This window comes from Salvia splendens, chromosome 13, assembly GCF_004379255.2.
Source record: "Salvia splendens isolate huo1 chromosome 13, SspV2, whole genome shotgun sequence".
Classification (NCBI taxonomy): Eukaryota; Viridiplantae; Streptophyta; class Magnoliopsida; order Lamiales; family Lamiaceae; genus Salvia; species Salvia splendens.
The window spans coordinates 21202989-21225245 of record NC_056044.1 but is presented as its reverse complement, the minus strand read 5'-3'; the positions used below and the strand labels follow the sequence as shown (position 1 = coordinate 21225245).

The 22257-nt window shown below is 45.2% G+C and overlaps 1 protein-coding gene and 1 pseudogene across 1 annotated transcript; both read left to right on the top strand.

The window, feature by feature from the left end:
- Positions 1-1322: 1322 nt before the first annotated feature.
- LOC121760685 lies at positions 1323-2854 on the top strand (annotated as a pseudogene).
- Positions 2855-8101: 5247 nt separating this feature from the next.
- On the top strand, positions 8102-8950 carry LOC121761774 (photosystem I reaction center subunit XI, chloroplastic-like). Its single transcript, XM_042157441.1, has 2 exons — positions 8102-8290; positions 8370-8950. The coding sequence occupies exons 1-2, from the start codon at positions 8141-8143 to the stop codon at positions 8592-8594; spliced, it is 375 nt and encodes a 124-aa protein (XP_042013375.1). The 5' UTR covers positions 8102-8140; the 3' UTR covers positions 8595-8950.
- Positions 8951-22257: the final 13307 nt, after the last annotated feature.

The window sequence follows — 22257 nt, the reverse complement described above, 5'->3', positions numbered from 1 at the left end:
TTCTAAGCCAGACGCGATTTTAGAAGAGGGAAATAAGAGAAAAGAGTTAGGGCAACTCAGGATGTATTCTACCAGCCGCAAAAACTCACTTTCTCTCTAGGAAGCACTCTTGGAAGACGATTGAAGATTCAAGCTTCAATTCCCCCGCCAATTGTAATCCGTATCATGAATTCCACTGTTTTTCTTAGTTTTGGTTTGGTTTATTTTCTACCATGAACATGAGTAGCTAAGCACCTTTTATGTAGAATTCTTGGTGAAGATGCATTGATTCATAGTTTTAATCCAATTGATTTCGGTTTATCTTGCTCTTGCAATTCTTTGAATTATTCTTGTGCTTTTTCCTATCAATTGCTTGATCACCAATTGGGAGTGTTAGGGTTTCTTAGAGTAACCGGGAGATGAAATATTTAATCTTGAAGAGAAATAATTCACACCTTAATTCAATAGAACTCGGGAGAGTTGAGATTTTGAGTGTGATCATTAATCTAATCAAACTGTTAGGAGTTAGATCTAAAAATTAAAAGGGAACTTCAATTATTACACCTAATCTACGGATTTCTCACCTCGAGAGGGGGTTTAATCTACAATCGTGATTGAATCAACAATTCTGGAGACTTTAAATAGTAAATCTATTTCAATTGGGTTAGACTATGAGTTGCGCATCGGATCCCGGAATTCTGCATAAAAGGTGCTTAGCTACTCATGTTCATGGTAGAAAACAAACCAAAACTAAGAAAAAAATGGAATTCATGATACGGATTACAATTGGCGGGGGAATTGAAGCTTCAATCTTCAATCATCTTCCAAGAGTGCTTCCTAGAGAGAAAGTGAGTTTTTACGGCTGGTAGAATATATCCCGAGTTGCCCTAAATCTTTTCTCTTATTTCCCTCTTCTAAAATTGCGTCTGGCTTAGAAAATCGTCAGTTCGACGGACCCGGCCGGGTGGAATTATTCATCATGAAATCCACCCGGTCGGGTAGAAGTCTCTGGAGTCCTCACGTTATAAAAGTGTCACCCGACCGGATGGAATTGTTGCAATGGAAATTCACCTGACCGAGTGGCACTCTTTTTGCTCCAATTTCACCTATTTTTTGCCTAAAACACTCAACAAACACGCGAACTCCAAAACACAGAGTAATTGGCTGGAAATAACCATTTTGAGCACAGAAACTCAACAATTATGCACATCAACATACTAATCACAGCACTATAAATACGAGTTTGTCACCTGCCACTTTCTTCAGGATCAGAAGTCTTAATTCGAGAAAACAAAGTTGAAGCACCATTACTGGATGATAAAGCATATGAGGTGTTGGTTTCTATGGGGGGAATTAATGAAATTGCTAAATCTTTCCAAAACACGAATGCAATGGTTAAGGCTTACCCCAAGCTTGTGAAATTGTGCGAAGAGATGAACTCAGAGGGTCTCCTTAAGTTTATATCTGACAACTGGGAGGATCTCGTTACTCTGAAAGAGGAAATTCCTGTTGCTCTACGCGCTGCACGTGATCCTGCCTCTCTGGTGATGGACTCACTGAAAGGGTTCTGTGGTGCAGATATGCTGAATTTAGATGCTAAAAAGGATTCAAACCTCATAGGCCTCCGGTGAACCTGTATCATGTTGATGGAGTGCCTCAGCAGTTTAATGTTAGGTCTGGATGTGAATTCGGTTTCTGGCATTATCTCATATAGTGCTAAGGAACGAGCAAAAGCTATTGCTGAAGAGTGGAAACCAAAGTTAGATTATCTTGATGTTGATGTCAGCAATGGCAATTCATTGGAGGCTCATGCATTCCTATAGGTGTTGGCTACATTTGGCATTAATTCGGATTTCGATCATGCTTGCTTGTCAAAACTAATACCCATGGTTTCTCGCCGCCGCCAAACAGCTGAATTGTGCCATTATCTTGGCTTGTCTGACAAAATGCTAGGTTGGTTACTCTCACCTAGCCAGATAAGGTTGTTATGAAAGGGTCTCTTGTTATGTTCCACAGAGTTAACGTGTTTAGGTATATGTTTATTTATGTCATCGAATTTATTGTTTATGTGCAGGCCCATTTTCTTATTGGGATCTAAGACACTTGTTGTCCTAATTGTTGCAATATCTGCAATTTTTTTTGTCTCATCAGGTGTGATCAATGTATTGGTGAAGAACGGAAGACAGGTTGATGCTATAAATCTAGCTTTTGCATTCGAGCTAACTGATCAGTTTTCAGTTGTTTCACTGCTGAAATCTTTTTTGTCCAAGGCCAAGAAATCGCCGTCACCTGCTAAACTGGAAATACATCACCCATCACCCGGTGTGTCTACACAGGTACGATTATGATTGGACTAATTTCTGCTAGCTCTAAAATCAAACTATAGAGAGATATATGGACTAAATTTTAGTGTTCAAAGTTGATTCTTGATTCTTCTTGGACTCCTCATTTCCAGAATGATGTGAATGAGAAAGAGCTGACTGCTCTGAATACTGTAATCAAGTGCGTCGAAGATCACAAGCTTGAGCAATAATTCCCAGTGGAACCGCTCCAGAAACAGGTGATCGAAATCGAGAAAGCAAAGGCAGACAAGAAACGTGCGACAGAGGTCGCAAAACCACAGTCCAAAAGACCCCGTGCCAATGGCGTTGCTCATGCCCCTCGAGCAGCAAATGCCGCGAGTGACAAGAACTTCTATGGCGGGATGACTGAGAGGTACCCGCAGTACGTCTACGAGAGACCCGCATATGCCTATGCCGGGCCGAACAACCACCATGTCCCGTCGTACGTCGGTGTCGGCACGCCAGCATACAGCCTCTTACATCCGCCTCATCCATCCAAGTGGCGTCATCATCCTCCAATCCGACCCATTTAATGAGGACCTGGTCGACAGTTTCGCCATCCCTCAGCTCAGTACGCCTCGCTAGCACCTTGTTGGGAAGCAAAAGAGGGTCAGGATTGACGAGGCCGTCAAGAAGCGTGGCCTCTACCGGCGCATCCCTAATGACACTTTTGAGGAGCGAAACATGGAACACTGGGTGGATGCGGGCCGAGTCGGGAAGCTGCAGACGATAAGCCGTCGTACCAATGCGAGCTTTGACTCTAAAAGGCCCAAATAAATGAGGGGACATCTTCCTGTTGCGGGCAGTGAAGAGTGAGGACTGACGGTGGGGGTGGAACCTTAGATACACCATATCGCCCACACTGAACTCGACGTCCCAGCGCCGCTTGTTTGTGGACACTGCCATGCACTCCTGGGCTCGCCTTAAATGATGGCGCAATAGCTCCAACACCTCATCGCGAGAGCGAAGAGTGTCCAGAACGGACTGTGCCCGAATCTTCCCCGGAAGAAAGGCATGCAAGGTGGGCGGGGGGAGACCGTAGACTGCCTCGAACGGGGTCATGCCCGAAGCTGAGTGGGCGCTTGTGTTGTAGTAGTATTCTACCCGCGCTAGCCATTTGTTCCACTGCTTTGGCCGGTCAGATGAAAAGAAGCGCAGGTACGTCTGCAAGCACTGGTTTAACACCTCCGTCTGGCCATCTGTTTCGGGATGATAGGCGGAACTCATCTTAAGCGTAGTTCATGTGGCACGAAACAGCTCCTTCCAAAAAAGAGCTGAGGAAGATAGGGTCGCGATCCGACACGATCGACCTAGGAATCCCATGAAGGCGAACCACCTCACTTGTGAACAGTTTCGCCACCTTCCGGGCCGTGAAGGGGTGTCTAAGGCCGATGAAGTGAGCGTATTTTGAAAGACGGCCGATGATGACAAAAATAAAGTCAAGACTCCCCGCTCTCGGCAGTCCTGAAACAAAATCCATGCTGATATCTTCCCAAATCCGATCCGAAATTGGTAAGGGCTGCAGGAGACCGGCTGGAGACTTGGTCTCAATTTTATGCCTCTGACACGTCGCGCATGCTGCGACGAAATTTCTGACTTGCTTCATCATTCCGTGCCAGTAGACGTTTGAGGCAATCTGGCGATATGTACGATAGGCTCCCGAATGTCCCCATGTAGGTGTGACATGGAACTCGGCAAGTAACCTCGGTATCCAGGGAGAACGGGGCGGAACCACTATCCTTCCCTTGTAGAAGAGAGTGCCATGGATCAGCTCGTAATGTGGGGAAGTCGGCTGGCCGGCTTCCAAGGCAACTTTGATCTTAGCGAGGGTCGGGTCCGAAGGTAGAGTCGCCTGGACTGACGACCACTCTGGCCATGAAGGAATCGAGATGCCTGAGAGTTCCAGCGCATCCTCGTCTCGACGAGAGAGTGCGTCGGCCGCCCTATTCAATTTGCCTTCCTTGTAAACGATTGTGAAGTCGTAGCCTAATAGTTTTGCCGCCCAATTTAGTTGCGCTGGAGTAGCTAGAGGATGGGCTAGTAGTTGGCGCAGACTACGCTGATCCGTGTAAACGACGAAGCGGCGACCCAACAAGTAAGGGCACAATGTTGGATTGCGAGGACGAGGGCCATGAGTTCCTTCTCGTAGGCTGACTTGGCTAACCAACGAGAGGATAAAGTCTTGCTGAAATAGGCCACCGGCTGACGTTCCTACATTAAAACTGCCACAAGACCCCTGCCCGAGGCGCCGCACTCAATCACGAATTCCTTCGTGAAATCTGGCATCTTGAGGAGAGGTGCCGATGTCAACGCTGATTTGAGAGAGTCGAAGGCGGAGGCCGCTGCCTTCGGCCAAGTCCAGGCTGCTCTGGGTTGGGGTGCCAGCGGCTTCTTCAGGAGCTCTGTCAGCGGGGCTGTAATCTTGCCGTAGTCTCGTATAAAATGGCGGTCCCAAAGAACCCCCGAACACTCTTTAAGGACGTTGGAGTCGGCCAGCGGAGGACTGCCGAGATCTTGGCAGGGTCCATTTTAACTCCTTCAAAAGACACGATGTGGCCAAGATACTAGACGCTGTCTCGACCTAGAAGACACTTATTTGCATTGACGACGAGGGCATGAGTGTGCAGGGCCTCTAAAACCTGGCGGAGGTTGCGCATATGATCTGCCCATGTCGCGCTATAGACGAGGATGTCGTCAAAAAAACACCAGGATAAATTTTCTAAGTGCTGGTCGGAAGATGTCGTTCGTCAGACTTTGGAATTTGGCCAGAGCATTGGTGAGGCCGAACGACATAACCAGGAACTCGTAATGGCCGGAGCGGGTGCGAAAAGCCGTTTTGGGTACGTCGTCGGCTGTCACCCGAATCTGGTGGTATCCAGCTTTTAAGTCAATTTTGCTGATCCACCTGGCCCCATGTAATTCGTCAAGTAATTCCTGTATCACCGGAATAGGATATTTGTCAGGTACCGTCCGTTTGTTGAGTTCCCTGTAGTCCACGCAAAACCTCCACGAACCATCTTTCATGCGAACGAGGAGGACCGGGCTAGAGAAAGGGCTAGTGCTTGACTGAATCACTCCGAAACTCAACATCTCGGCGACGAGCTCCTCCATTTCATCTTTCTGCAAGTGATTATACCGATACGGGCGAACAGAAACGGGGTTAGTACCTGGAAGGAGGGGTATCCTGTGGTCAGTGCGACGGCGAGGGGCAATCCCTCGGTCTCCCATGTGATCGTCGAAAATTCCTCAATCAATTTCAGCAGTTGCGACCGGGCTGCCGAGGTCAGGGCTGTGTTGATCCCGAAAGGCTCAGCAACAGCCTCTTTCTCAATTGCGTGGAGGACCCAGCAACAGTCCCCTTCCTCGAGGCAGCGGAGGTCCTGGGTGGAGCAAGCCCGACGCATGAGGGTCGGGTCACCCTTGAGCTAGACGGGGCGGCCGTTTACTGCGAAATCCATGGACGACCGCTGCCAATTTGCCATGACGTATCTGAGGGAGGCGAGCCATGAGACACCCAGAATTACGTCGATGTTCCGGAGGGGAAAGACGTAGCAGGACACCAAAAATTCCTCATTCTCCAATGTTAGAGACACGCCCCTGCAAATCCCCACCGCGCGATGTGTGGTGCCATCACCTAGTACCACTGAGTAGGGTGATGTGGGAGTAACTGGCAGCTGGAGCCGCTGGGATTACTGTTCTGATATAAAACAGTAGTTTGCGCCGCTATCGACCATCACCTTAATCTATTGAGAGGCAATTTTCCCAAATAATTTTATTGTATTGGTCGTGTCCAGGCCGTTCAGGGATAGAATAGATAGCTGTGGTTCAACCTCGGTCTCCAAAAGTTCTGATTCCCCGAGCTCGAAGTCGGCGGGCGATTCTTCCTCCTTATCGCAGATCAGGACGTTGAGAGTCTGGGGGGGAGGCATCTATGGGCTGGGCCGAACTTCAGGCCGCACTTGATACAGGTACCTGTTGCTATGTGCAGCCTATCTTCCTCCGGAGATACGTTCCGGAAGTGTTTGGATACCGACTTTGACGAGCCAGATGAGCGAGAGTGGGTTTGGGATTACCCCTTTGAGAAAGAGCGAGCTGATTGGGCTGTATATGTGTGCGCCTGGGTGGGCGATTGGGAAGGCGCTGATCGTGGGGGCTGGGTGGACGCCATCATGTCGATGTCTAGCGCTAACTCGACCGCATCCTCATATGTAGTGATTTTGGAGGCCTTCATTTGTAGACGGACCTCAGGGCGAAGTGCTGCCATAAAGAATCCCAGGTATTCCTGACACGAGATGTCCGGAACCTGCGTGAGGCGCGCCTCAAAAGCAGCCACGAAATCTGTCAGGAACCAGTGTGGCGGACTACGGCGAATGCTTTGTATTCATTCAACGCCCCATTGCCGCCAAAGCGTTTCATCAGCTCCCTTGCAAACCGAGCCCACGTCAGATCCGGAACTCGCTGTCACAACAACTGGTACCAAGGGAGGGTAGCGCCTGCCAGAGCCACCATTGCGATGCCTACCCGGTCCTCGGAAGGGGTTTCCGAGATAAAAAAATATTGCTCCGCCCGTGCAAGCCATGCGAGGGCATCCGAGCCATCAAAGGTAGGCATAGGCGACGCCGAAACACCACCCGTGGATGCCGTCTTTAACTCCCAATTTGCTCAGGTGGATCCGTCCTCGGGGCTGGAAGTGTTCTTGAGTTTAAGTGAAGCGAAACCCGCGCGCATCTCCTGAAGCATGGCGGTCAGTTCTGATCGTACCTCCGTCACTTGGTCACCAGTGCGGTGGAATTGGGCACTCAGTTCCTTCACCGCCGCATCCAACAAGAGCCTACCCTGTTCCAAATCCTCCGTAGCCTTCTCCAATTCATCTAGTCGCGTGTCCGATCGAGAGTTCACCATTGTTCACCGCACCAATTGATAAAAGTGAAAGGCCGATTGAAGTAATGAGCACGAGTTATGCTCTCCCTATTGCAGCAAATCACACCAACGGATTGTAAATGCAGGGAAAAAGAGAGAACGATCACTTCTTATTGAAAGGAAATTAAAGGAAATGATAATCCTCCGTAGAGGCATACGACTAAGTCGTCCAAAACAATTGATCTCTCCAAGATATTCTGAACTCCCTAGCTTACACTTATTTATACTGTAAAATAGAAAATAATTAGAATGCATAAAAATAGGAATTCCATGATTTGCTCAATCTACTCCTTTGCAGCGCTTACTTCCTGATTTTTCTCCCTTGAACCAACTGCCCCCTAATTCCTCGGCGGCTGTATACCTTCCAGCCGTTGACCGTATCACCATGGCAGCTTCATTGGGAATGGCTACCTGTATCACACAACCTACTTGCACTAATCCGTAGAGATGCTGAGACTCATTGAGATTTATTAACTATTAGAGTTGACCACCCTCAGTTTGAGCCATGTTCAACTTATCAGCAAATTTTATATTTAAAAAAATTGAAAAATGAAAAAAAAGAAAAAAAGATTTAGCCTTGTTAATTTCTAGCATTTTGTAAAAGCTAATATTACTGTTCCATGCACTATTTCTAATGCTCTGTTTCTCCTCTCTCTGTGGTATTGTGCTATTATAATTCCTTACTTCGTTGGTAGGATATTTTTGTGGTTTATTATCATAGAAAGATCAAGGAAATGGCACATCCCAAATCTTTGGGGCCCAATATGGATAAGTGATAAGGTATAACCAAATCAAAACCACATAAACATCTCACCAAAGATATTGCAATTTGTTTGTTATATTATGAGTTATAAGGGCAAGCCTGACCTCCTCTTCCAAATTTCAATCAAGAGTGAGAAATGGCTTCTTCAACCATGGCCAGCCAACTCCAAAGCAATTTCGCCTCTTCATTGACAAGAAAGCTTTCAATTCCAAAGGGAATCTCCGATGCTCCCTTTAGAGTGAAGAGAACCACTTCCTTCACAGTCAAAGCCATCCAGTCCGAAAAGGTGCAATTTTATGCAATTTTATTGCAAATTATACATACATATGGATGATATGTATAATAATACTGACTTTTTATTGCAGCTAACTTACCAAGTAATTCAACCAATCAATGGTGACCCATTCATTGGAAGTCTCGAGACACCTGTCACATCAAGCCCATTGGTGGCATGGTACTTGTCCAACCTCCCCGCCTACCGGTCAGCTGTCAACCCGTTGCTCCGTGGGGTGGAGGTTGGGCTGGCCCATGGGGGTTTGACTTCATCATCTTCAATCATCACAGAAGGGGGTTCGACTTCATCATCTTGAATCACCACATTCCACACTTATTCGTAGCATGGAGCAAGGAAGTTAGCAGCCGCCAGAGTCGTCTTTCTAGCTCTACTTTCCTATCTTCTTCCTCATCTAGGAATGAGGGACCTGGATCTGCAAGAAGTTTTTCATCGTTTGTGTTTTCCTTATACCCCGAGGGGTCAAAACAATTGCTACTCTATTTTTAGTTTATCTTTTCCTAAGCTTAGTTATTTTGATGTTTTTTTCTTAGTTGCTACTCTAATTACTTTTCGTTTGTTGATCGATCTTTAAATCTGTGTTTGGAATTCTGTTTTATTTTGGTTATTGAAGATCGTTTATGAAATGAAGTTTTTAATGCAAGTTGTTTTGGATATGATGTTCTCTGACTTCATAGCTTTCGTTTTGTTTTAGTTCTGTTCTGAGTTGAAGTTAGATCTGCATAATTTAGTTGTTTAAGTTTAGATTTGAGTTTAGATGGAGTTTGCGATGCATGTTGAGCTGGATTTGTTGATTTCTGAGTTAGATTCTGTTATGACGATTGCTCGTTGTTCTGTTTTCGATTTCTCATAGTTAGATCTGAGTTTTAGTTCGTCAACCTGCACGAGTTTAGGATAGATACTATAGATCTGTTTACTTTACGTCCAATTTGCATGGATCTGTGTTTCAATATGTCCGCTTTCTGCTTTCACAATAGTTGCTCTGTTTAGATCTGTAGTAGGTGTTTTATTTAGTTGCTTAGCGAAGAAGAAAGTCGTAGTCCGTTAGAATTGCAGTTCCTATCACCTTTCCGTTGTTTACAGCTTTTTAGTATTGCGTCCATTTATGTCAGTGGTCCCGAGTTACTTTTACAGAAGTACCTTTCCATCCTTAGTTTAGTATCAAGCCATCATGTTTCTTAGTTTTGAGTTTGTCTAGTTTAGTTGATCCTTTTAGCTCAGTGAGTTGATCAGTTTAGTATTTAGTCCAATTCTTAACCCACTGGAAAGCGTGGCCGCAGCCAACCCCCCAAATGTCTCGAACACAACTCGACACGCCTCTGTCCCTGAGAGATTCGACCCTTACTTCCCTTTACTAGTCATAGTATTGTGGGTTATGGTCTTGAAAGCCCTAAGTCTCTCCGTTTGCATAACCAACGACCAGATAGTAGCCTGCTTGATCCATTGACTGTTTAGCTTGATCAAGTGCGTGAACTCTATGTGCTTTATTTAATCCGCATGTGAACTGTGAGTCTTAGTTGACAGCTTTTCAAGTGGCGCCGTTGTCGGGGATGAATGACGTTGTATGTGCATGTGTTTGAGATACTTGGTTTACTTATTTTTAATTCTTTTATTTTCTTTTTCAGTTTATGAACCGAGGCATGAACTTTGGGCGCTGGAATAACGTAGCTAATTAGAGAGATACAGAATCCAATTGGAGGATCAGAGAAGTAGCCAACTCGGTCATCACTAGATCAGGATTGAACACAGGGGGCCATCAACTACAAGCTCAGAATGAGATGAAGATCATAACCCGTTTGTTGAGCAGAATGAGGAGACTTTTATAGAGGAAAGACCAGTCAGAATGGCCGCACTAGTAGATGATGATCCTGAGATCGGTTCTCTCAATGCTCACTTGCTTGGTGAGCCAACTCAGGCCATAGTGGTGACTCAAGGGCAAGCAAACATAGAGGTGAAAAACAACATACTAGCCGTTATGCCTCACTACTATGGAAGGAAAATCGAGAGCCCATATGAATTCCTACATGATTTCTACAAAATATGCGGAATTCAGAAACGTCCTGCTGGGTCAACTGAGAACGATTACAGACTCAGGGTAATCCCTTTTGCTTTAAAAGCAGAAGCCGATACTTGGTTAATGGGGCTACCTCCCAACTCCTTCAGAACGTGGGCTGATTTCAGATCCCAATTTTTGGATTACTTTTTTCCCTTCCACGAGGACCAACGCTCTGAAGAAGGAGATACAAGGAGCTCATCAGGATTGCGACAAAACTCTGAGTCAGTACTGGAGTAGGTTTAAGGGAATGTTGGATGCTTGCCCAAACAATCACATGGTGGAGGCATAAATTTTCAACAATTTTTATGAAGGGATGACACCCGAGAGCAAGGATTTGATGAATTCCTCAAGTGGTGGTGACTTCTCTAAGTTGAAGGTGAGTGAAGCGAAAATGGTGCTTGATAGGCTGGTCAATGCCAACAAGACTTATGACTCTCCCCAGGCCCTGATAATGAGACGAGTAGCAGCAAATACTGTTGTAGAAACAACTGAAGAATGGATGGAAGCTCGAATGGATAGGTTGGAGAAGGTGATACTGACTGCCATGGAGAAAAACAACCCACCTGCTCCTACGGAGAAAGTGAAGACTGTAGCGAGTCAGGAAGAGGTGTATCATAGTTATGGACCTCTAAGAGAACAGGATATTCAAGCACAGGTGAATGCGGTTGGGAATTGGAATCAGCACAGTAATTGGAATCCTTGGAAAATTAAGGATGTTCCATGGAGGGATCACCCTAATTTCAGGTGGTCAGATCCGAACACAACCCAACAACCGCCACCGGCGATCACCTACCAATAACCACCAGCGGTGAGTTATCAACAACCGCCAGCTATCAGCTATCCACCACAATCTGAAGGGCAACCCCAGTGGTAAAACCGTAATCATGATGGGCAGAACAACTGGAACAACAACAGGGGACAAGGAAACCAGCCGAATTGGCCGAGCCGGAATCAAAATAATCAGATGGTTTCCTATGTTCCACCGCATCATCGAGAATACCAGAACAGCAATCAGAACACCCAGTCACAACAACATGGCAATCAAGGGCCACATAGAAATTTCCACCAAGGACAGGGGTCTACGTCCAATCATCCACCGGGAGTAAATCCGAACCAGCCAAACTCAAAATTGCCTAAGCACATAGATGACTTAGTGGGGGATTTAATGAATTCTGAACAACACATCCAGGGGAATATGCAAGCCAATAATGATCTGGTGCATAGGATACAAGATGCCCAACAAGAGCAGAAGGCGGCTATGGATATGCTTACCAAACAGCTCTCCCAGATGACCACAACGTTGAATGAGATACGTGGACATGATGGTCGGATCCCTGCTACTGTCAAAATGTCTGACAGAGCCAACATTAACAAAATCACTTTAAGGTCAGGTAAAGATTATGCTGAACCTTTGGGAAGAAAGGAGAAGGGGGATGGTAGAGAAAACAGTGAGGATACTCTTTTAAAGGTGGCAAGAAGGCTATTTCCTCAATTTGCTGAACCACAACCTCTTGATTAAGAACCAGAGGAGTTGAGCGAAGAAGTTAAAAAACATGAGAGGGATGACCCGGATGAAGGAACAAGCAATGCAGTCAAGGGCATGAAGCCTTACCCATACAGGGGAGAGCCCAAGAGGCAGAAAGAGGACCCGACCGATTTCATGGAGATTTTTGGCAAGCTTGAGATCAACCTGCCTTTTCTACAAGCATTGAAGCTACCCTTGTACAGCATGTTTATCAAAGGCTTCATAGCTGGAAAAGCTAAGGCCGATGGGAAGATTGTGATCGGAGGAAGTGTGTCTGCTGTAATCCAGAAGAAGAGACTTCCTTCCAAGAGGATTGATCCTGGGATGTTTACTATACCATCATTATTGGAGATGTTAAAATTGAGCATGCTATGTGTGATCTGGGGGCTTCTATTAATGTGCTACCCTTCTCTGTTTACAAGAAATTAACTGGAGTCAGCCTGGTAGATACTAAGGTTGTCATTCAGCTGGCGGAGAGATCATGTATTAGTCCTGAAGGAGTACTGGAAAATGTAATAGTGAGGGTGCATGACTTCCTCTACCCTGTAGATTTCCATGTGATTCGAATAAATGAGTCTGAAGTTGGTGAGTCCAGTGGAGTATTGTTGGGGAGGCCATTCCTGCGAACGGCTAAAACTATAATCGATGTGAGCGATGGTACAATTTTCTTAGATTACCATGGGGAGAAATTCACATTTATATTGATAAGGCAATGAGGAAACCTCTGTATACTGAAAATTTACATTCCTTAGATGTGATTTACATATTAGTCCAAGAATTTCTTAAGGCTGAACTTTTGCAGGAGCAACTGGCAGCTGCTGAACTGAACGACTCGATTGAAGAGGAGTTTCCGGATGGTGTGAAATGCTTTTGACACAGAACATGACCCATGAAGAAATTAATGATGCAATCATGGGGTTCTGTTAGAAGCCGACTTTTACTGGATCAACTGATTTCGCTCAACTGAGCAGTCTGGAAAAGGTGCCTGATTTTGGGGAGCTCGCAGCAAAGAACATGGAGAAAAACCCATTACCCAAGGAGGCGATCTCGCTTAAGAAGGAGTTGAGGACATTACCCCCAGGATTAAAGTACACTTATCTGGGAGACGAAGAAACATTTCCAGTAATAATCAATAGCTAGTTGACTGAGAACCAAGAAGAAGCGTTGTTGGAAGTATTGAGGAGAAACCAAAAGGCCATCGGGTGGACCTTATCGGACTTGGTCGGCATCCTGACCTTTGCATGCATCACATCCGCCTTGAAGACGGTGTGAAGGCCCACAGAGAGAAACAAAGGAAGCTGAATCTCAATATGAGAGAAGAGGTTCTGAAAGAGGTACTGAAGCTACTAGCTTTGGGAATTATTTACTCCATTCTGACAGCAAATGGGTCAATCCAGTGCATATGGTACCAAAGAAGTCTGGAATTCAGGTGGTTAAAAAAGACAAGAATGAGCTGGTGCCCACGGGGTTGGTTACAGGGTGCAGGATGTGTATTGATTATCGGAAATTGAATGAGGCTACGAGGACTGCCGGTAAGCAGTATTTTTGCTTTTTAGATGGCTACAACGGGTATTTTCAGATTTATGTGGACCCAGAAGATCAAGGAAAGAGAACCTTCACATGCCCTTTCAGGACATATGCGTATAGGAGGATGCCTTTTGGCCTTTGTAATGCACCAATGACGTTTCAAAGGTGCATGATGAGTATCTTCTCCGACCTGCTCGAAGACTGCATTGAGATCTTCATGGATGACTTCACAGTTTATGGGAATTCTTTAGCGTCGTGCCTTGGTAATCTGGATCGGGTATTAAGAAGATGTCAGGAGAAGAATTTGGTATTAAATTTTGAGAAATGCCACTTTATGGTTCTCGAAGGGATTGTCTTGTCTCAGAGAAGGGTATACAAGTCGACAAGGCTAAGGTGGAGGTGATTAATAAACTGCCTTTTCCCACTAATCAAAAAGAGATACGGGCATTTATGGGACATGCTGGTTTTTATAGGAGGTTTATCAGAGACTTTGCAAATATCGCTCAGCCATTAACCCACCTTCTCAAAATGAAGTGGAATTCGTTTTTGACGAACCATGCCAGAAGGCTTTCCAGCTTTTGAAGGATCGACTTGTCTCAGCCCCAATAATCAGAGCTCCCAACTGGAATCATCCTTTTGAGGTGATGTGCGACGCCAGCGACTTCGCAGTGGGAGCAGTTCTTGGTCAGAAAATAGATGGAAAAAGTTATGTCATCTTCTATGCCTCTAAAACTCTTAACCAGGCTCAAAAGAACTATGATACAACGGAGAAGAAGATGCTAGCTATAGTGTATTCTTTTGAAAAATTTCGCCCTTATTTGCTCAGGTCCAAAGTTATTGTTTATACAGATCACGCCGCGATCAAGTACGTGTTGGCAAAGAAAGAATCGAAACCAAGGCTGATCCGTTGGGTGCTACTGCTGCAAGAATTCCATTGGGAGGCAAAGGATAAAGGAGGGACAGAGAATAGAGTGGCTGACCATCTGAGCAGAATAAACCATGGTTCGACTGTCTTGATCAATTTGAAGGATGTGCTCGACTCAACTGATTCAGAGGCATTTTTGAATGAAATAAGCAAGAGGCAAGCTGGGCCATGGTTCGCTGATCTGGTGAATTATTTGGTAACTGGAGAACCGCCTTCTACACCAGAGGTGACTAGAGCTCAAAGGTTGAAGATCAAGAATGAAGCTAATTACTACTGTTGGGATGACCCTTATTTGTGGAAAATGGGAGTTGATCAAGTCATCAGGAGGTGCATCCCTGAGTGGGACCAGGAAGACATATTGGTTCATTGTCACTCTCTTGTCTGAGACGGTCACTTCGGTCCGAAGAAGACAGGCAGAAAAGTCCTGTACAATGGTTTCTATTGGCCAGATTTACATAAGGACGCCTATGAATTATGGAGGAGGTGTAGTCGATGTCAGTTGACAGGGGGAATTTCTTCTAAAGATGAGATGCCGCAGGTACCCATCGTGGTTTGCAAAATATTTGATGCATGAGGGATAGATTTTATGGGCCCTTTTCCTTCATCCTATGGGAATTCTTACATTCTAGTCGCAGTGGACTATGTATCCAAGTGGGTGGAGGCTAAGGCAACTATAACCTGCGAGGCTAAAGAGGTCTCAAAGTTTTGGAAATCAAACATTTTCAGCAGGTATGGGATTCACAGAGCCATAATCTCAGATCAAGGTACTCATTTTTGCAATCGCACAATTGAAGCTCTCATGAAGAAGTATGGGGTTAACCACCGTCTGCCCACCTCGTATCATCCGCAAAGCTATAGCCAAGCATAAATTTCAAACATAGAGATCAAGAGCATCCTAGAGAAAATAGTGAGCACTTCGAGGAAGGACTGGAGCAAAAGGTTGGACGATGCCCTGTGGGCTTATCGCACCACTTACAAAACTCCGATCGGCATGTCACCATACAAATTGGTTTTCGGAAAAATGTGCCATCTTCTTGTGGGTATTGAACATAAAGCTTACTAGGCAGTCAAAGAAGTGAACATGCAACCTCAAGTGTGTGCTGCAAGAGTTGGAAGAACTCAGACTGGAATCCTACGATGCAGCCATGTGCTATAAAGAGAAAACGAAGTTGTGGCATGACAAAAACCTGCGGGTGAAAGAGCTGCAAGTTGGGCAGAGAGTTTTGTTGTTCCAGTCAAGACTCAAATCGATGCCTGGAAGTTCAAATCAAAGTGGACGGGACCATACACCATCGTCGCCCTAAGAGCCAATGGAGCAGTGGAACTTTGATAAGGCTAATTTCAGGCATCGGTTATGGGGTTAAATTCAACAATTTACGGGGTCTAACACATCTTTTAAGCCAGGTGTGTGGAAGAAATCACCAGGTCCAGGAAGGAAGGAAGATAATCGCCTGGCGAAAGAAATTGGCGAGAAAGTGAGCAGAATGAAGAAAAATTGCCAGACGGAGGAGATCATTAGCTGGAGGGCAGAACGGAGAATCCAAGAGAAAGCTTCTAGAAGATCACCTCCACGTCTATAAAAGAGAGAGCATGCAACATACAGAGGGGGACTTTTGGCTCTGAGCTCATTTTCACACACTTGGGGTGATCGGGAATCTAGGGGGTTTTGGGTTCTTTTTCAGTTGGCTATTGTGTACCACCGTGCTTGTGTAGGGCGAAGAAACAATTTATCCGCTTTCGTTTTAGTTTTCTGTTCGGATTTCTACCGAGTCTTCGCTGTTCGAAACTCGACTTTTGTTATTTGTTTAAACTTGCTTATCTATCTATGAAATTTCTATTTTCTGTCATGATAATGATGATGTTGAGTTTTGATTATGTTTGATTCTGAGTTTGAGGTTGTTTACTTGAATGGATGCTTTTTGCACTTGATCTGGAGAATTGGAGTTGAATCGTGGTTGAATTAATGTTGATCGGAGTGGATTTGTTTAATCGGAGTTCATGGAGTTGTCTTCGATCGTAGTTTGGTTCGGATTGCTTGGATCCGGAGTGGATTAAGCATCCGACGTGTTGATCTGAAGCAGAGTTGGTTGATTGTGTATGAAGTTGATGACTCGTTTCTGTTTTTCTGTTTTCTTAGCCTAGCAGATGTAGATCTGTTCTATTTCCGATTAATCGCCAGTTTCTGACGTCCGAATTATATTGTTCTGTTTGAATCTGGGTTATTACTCTGTTTTCTCCATGTTCGAGCTTGAATCAGATGACAAAATGCAAATCGTTATTGGTTTAATTCATAGTTAGTTATCTGCAGCTTTTCATCCGTACTTTACTGTTTCGGGAAATGGTCCCCACTGCATGTTTGATCTCTGTTTAGCTAGATTAGGAAGTCGTTTACTAGGTCGAGGAAGTTTGTTTGAGATATTGAAGTTATGATGATGTTCCATGTTTGCATGATGTTCTCTGTTTCCTAGGTCTAGTGTCAGCCAATTTTCATTCCCCAATCTAGTTATAATTTTCTCAACCCAAAATTGCGTGGCAGCAGTCAACCCCTTTTCCAGAGTCTTTCAAATGCATTCTTACGCATCTGTCTTCGTGGGATCGATCCCTACTTCCCGGTACTAATTCATAGTATAGAGGGTTGAGGGTTTTGAACGCGGAATTTGTGTGTCCGACGACCGAGACTTCCAGGATCCTCTGAGTTCCTAGACCTTGTGATCTAGCGGATTCTCTAGGTTTGAGAAGCTTGACCAAGCACAAAAGCGCACATAATTTTCGGAGAGTTTCAAATGGCGCCGTTGCCAGGGATGGATGGCGTAGTTTATGATTGTGTTTAGAGATTTTGGCGGATATAGTTTTGATTTATCCTTTTTCTTTATTTTCAGTTTATGAGCAGAGGCTCACGGTTTGGACACTGAAGTAACTCATCTAGGTGGAGAAACGATCGGTTTATTTGGCAGGTCTGGGAGACAGCATCTACGGTCACCACCAGATCGGGGTTAACCACGGGAGATCCGTTTTCGTTTGGTTCAGGAAGTGACGAGGAGTGGAGTTCGTCAGGAAGGGAGGATCCCGAGTCGTCTTCAGAAACAGATACAAAGGAGAAAGATTATCGTCTACGCGCAATTACATTCGCCTTGAAGGGAGAAGCCAACACATGGTTGCTGAGGCTGCCTTAGGATTCCATCCGTACCTGGAGAGATTTTAAGTTGGAGTTTCTGGATTATTTTTTCCCTTCAAACAAGACAAACACCCTCAAGAAGGAAATCATGGAGTGTAAGCAGGAGTACGATGAATCTCTAAGTCAATATTGGTCACGATTCAAGGGATTGTTAGATGTTTGCCCGAATCATAGAATGATCGAGGCAGAAATTTACTATCTGTTTTATGAAGGAGCAACCCCTGAATCAAAGGATCTGATGAATTCCTCGAGCGGGGGAAATTTAACAAAGAACAAGGGAAGTGAAGCGAGAGAGACTTTGGGGAGGTTGATAGAAGCCAAGAAGGCATACGACAACCTGAGGAACATTATGAGGAGAGGGTCAGCAAATGCACTGAAGGAGCAAGGTGACGAAAGGATCGAGGCGAGAATAGATAGGCTTGAGAAAGCACTCTTGAGTGCAATCGAGAAGACCAACCCGCCAGCCTCACAAGAGAAGAGAAAACTCTAGGTCTGGGAGAAGCTCCACCCCAGCTATACTATGGCCCTCAAGAGGGAGATTACCAGGCCCAGGTGAATTCGATGGGGAGTTGGAATCCAGATGAGAGTTGGAATCAGGGGAAACAGAAGGAGGGACCATGGAGAACCCATCCCAATTTTAGATGGTCTGACAATGACCCGACCCAACCACCTCCACAATAGAACACTCAGTTTACACACCAACTAGAAAGGCAGACTAACTGGTCTGGGAGAAATCAGGAGGGGCAGAACAACTGGAGCAACCGGAACCAGGGCGATCTTTCTAATTGGGGGAACAGGAATCAAAACCACCAAGGGAACTCTTATGTACCGCCACACCAGAGGAACTACCCAGGAAATTATCAGAATTCCCAACCCAATTACCAGGGGAACCAAGGGCCAGGAAATCAGTACAACAACAGTTTAGGAGGTCAGGGAAACTTTAGCTAGAACCAAGGGAGTGGACCGAACCTGGGTTCAGGACTAAATTCCGGCCAACCCAACTCTAAGCCACCAAGGAATCTTGACGACATGGTGCATGATCTAGTCAGTTCTCAACAGCATATGCAGAAAAACATGCAATCCAACAATGACGTGGTGCATAAGCTTCAGGATACTCAGATGGAGCAGAAGGCAACAATGGACATGATGGCAAGGCAATTGTCTCATATCGCAACTTCCTTGAACGAGATGCGAGGGAACGAAGGAAAGATTCCTGCCTCGGTCAAGCCACCAGACAAAGCTAACAACAGTCAAATCACTTAAAGATCTGGGCGTGGTTATGAAGGTCCAGTGATGAGGAAGAATGAAGAAACATCTCCCGCGGAAGGCAAGGAAGGGAATAACTCAGTTCCTGAACCTGGAAATTCGAAGATAGGGAGTACCGTAAGAGGAGATGACCTTCGGGAAGGTGATCTGGGGAGACCGCTACCTAGTGTGGCTGAACCATTTTTCCTAGACCCAGAGCCAGAAGTGGAGAATGGAATAGTGAGGAAGGAGACGGGCGAGCTTTCAGCTGGAGGTTCTACAAGTGCAGGGAAACAAGTGAAACCATTTCCGCACCAAGGAGAGACTAAGAAGAAGAAGGATGAACCGGTGGATTTTATGGATATCTTTGGAAAGTTGGAAATCAACCTACCGTTCTTACAGGCTTTGAAACTGTCGGTTTTCAGCAAATTCATCAAGGAGTTCATAGCTGGAAAGACAAGACCCAGTGGGAAGATCCTGATTGGAGAAAACGTGTCAACAGTGATTCAGAAACGAAGGATGCCCTCGAAACGCACTAACCCAGGTATGTTCACCCTAGCCATTTCCATCGGTGATGTCAGGATTGAGCATGCTATGTGTGACTTAGGGGCGTCGATAAATGTTTTACCGCTTTCCACATACAAAAAGTTGGTAGGAGTAGGAATGGTGAATATAAAAGTGGTAATCCAATTGGCGGATAGGTCGTGCATTTGTCCAGAGGAAGTTTTAGAAAACGTTATGGTCAAAGTGCATGATTTTCTGAGTCTAGCGGCGTGCTTCTAGGTAGACCTTTTCTGCGTACCGCTAAGACCATTATCGATGTCTTTGATGGTACCAGATGCCTTGACTATAATGGAGAAAAATATACATTTAGCATAGATGAAGCAATGAAGAAACCATTAGATGTTGAGAATTTGCATACTGTCGATGTTATTAACCCCATGGTCTAGGAATATCTTGAGACCGAGTTGATGCAGGAGCAGATTGATAATTCAGAGTTAAGTCACTCTATTGACAGAGAGGTAGTTGGTTGGTGTGAGGAAATGCACACAAGGGAATTAACGGATGAGGAGCTAGCCGAAGCTATTTCGGAGTTTTGTAAAAATCCAGAGTCAGCCAAGTTAAGGGGATTAGCCCATGTGGCTAGTGTGGAAAATTTTTCTGGGTCTGAAAAGGGAATGATAGCTGATGCGACAGAAAAAAATCCCTTGCCCCAGGAAACAAGTACCCCCAAGAAGGAACTGAAAACGCTCCTACCAGGCCTCAAGTATGCCTATCTGGAGGAAAATGAGACTTTCCCAGTAATCGTTAACAGCAACTTGACCGAAGAACAAGAAAGGGAATTACTGGAGGTAATCAGAAGGAACAAGAAGACAATAGGATAGACTCTCTCAGACCTAGTAGGAATCAGTCCTGATCTTTGCATGCACCACATCAGGTTGGAAGAAGGTACGAAGGCCTATAGGGACCCGCAATGTAAGCTGAATCCAAACATGAGGGAGGAAGTTCTGAAGGAAGTTTTGAAGCTGCTTTCCCTAGGTATCATCTACTCCATTCCAGATAGTGGATGGGCCAGTCCAGTTCACATTGTGCCCAAAAAGTCATGAATTCAGGTAGTTAAGAATGATAAGAATGAATTAGTGCCCACCCTACTTATCACTGGGTGGATGATGTGCATAGACTACAGGAAGCTAAATGAAGCAACCAGGAAGGACCATTTCCCATTACCCTTCATTGATCAGATGCTAGAGAGACTGGCTGGAAAGCAGTACTTCTGTTTCCTGGACGGGTACAGTGGATACTTCCAGATCTATGTAGATCCCGAAGACCAAGAGAAGACTACGTTTACGTGCCCCTTTGGCACGTACGCTTATAGAAGAATATCGTTTGGTCTATACAATGCACCAGGCACTTTTCAACGCTGCATGATGAGTATCTTCTCAGATCTACTGGAGGTTTGTATTGAGATCTTTCCTGGATGACTTCACCGTATATGGGAACTCTTTCGATTCCTGTTTGGCAAACCTGGACGTAGTATTGAGGAGATGCCAGGAGAAGAATTTGGTCCTTAACTTCGAAAAGTGTCACTTCATGGTACCCGAGGGAATCGTCCTGGGCCATGTAGTCTCAGAGAAGGGCATACAGGTGGAACAAGCAAAGGTCGATGTGATTTTGAAATTGCCCTACCCTACGAATTAGAAAGAAGTCAGGGGGTTCCTAGGGCATGCAGGTTTTTATAGAAGATTCATAAAGGACTTCGCGAAGATCGCTCAGCCACTTACCCATCTTTTGCACAATGATGTTGATTTCGTCTTCGACGAAGAGTGTAAAAAGGCATTTCAATTATTGAAAGATAAACTAGTGTCTGCCCCTATAATCAGGGCATCCGACTAGAGTCAGCCGTTTGAAATAATGTGTGATGCAAGCAACTTCACAGTGGGGGCAGTACTAGGTCAAAGGATTGACGGAAGGAGTTACGTGATCTTCTATGCATCGAAGACACACAACTAGGCCCAGAAAAACTATGACACCACGAAGAAGGAAATGTTAGCAGTCGTGTATTCATTTGAGAAATTTCGACCATACTTACTGGGGTCGAGAGTAATAGTTTTTACCGATCACGCGGCTATCAAGTACTTACTGGCGAAGAAAGAATCAAAGCTAAGGTTAATCCGGTGGGTGTTACTTCTGCAAGAGTTTGACTGGGAAGTGAGAGACAAAAAGGGGACGGAGAATAAAGTGGCTGACCATCTGAGTCGGATCTTCCAGGGAGAGACTGAGGAAACTATACCAGACGCATTCCCTGAGGAACATCTATACTACATAGGAGAATCTCCTAGACCTATCAGTTGGGAGGCAATAATGGCGATAACAGGTCCAGGAGATGCTAAGAAAGGGAAGTGTCAGCTAAACGCTGAACCTTGGTTCGCAGACTTGGCAAATTACTTGGTCACAGGAGAGGTGCCCAGTTCACAAGAAATTTCCCGGGCCCAGAAGATGAAGCTTAAGAGCGAGGCTAAGTATTATTTTTGGGACGATCCTTACTTGTGGAAGATGGGAGCTGACCAGGTAATCAGGAGATGTATCCCCGAATGGGAGCAGAGGGATGTACTTAATCATTGCCATGCATTAGCATGTGGAGGTCATTTTGGACCAAGGAAGACTGTGAGGAAAGTCTTAGACAGTGGATTCTATTGGCCTACGTTACACAGGGACTCCTTCGAATTTTGTCTAAACTGTGAGCGATGCCAGCAAACTGGAGGAATTTCAAAGAGAGATGAGATGCCGCAGGTCCTAGTAATCGTCTGCGAAATCTTCGACGTATGGGGGATGGATTTCATGGGCCCATTCCCATCTTCGTACGGAAATACGTACATCCTTGTGGCCTTAGATTATGTGTCAAAGTGGATAGAAGCCAAAGCTACAATTTCTTGTGAATCCAAAGAGGTAGCTAAATTTCTTAGAGCTAACATTTTTAACAGGTACGGTGTGCCCCGAGCCATTATAT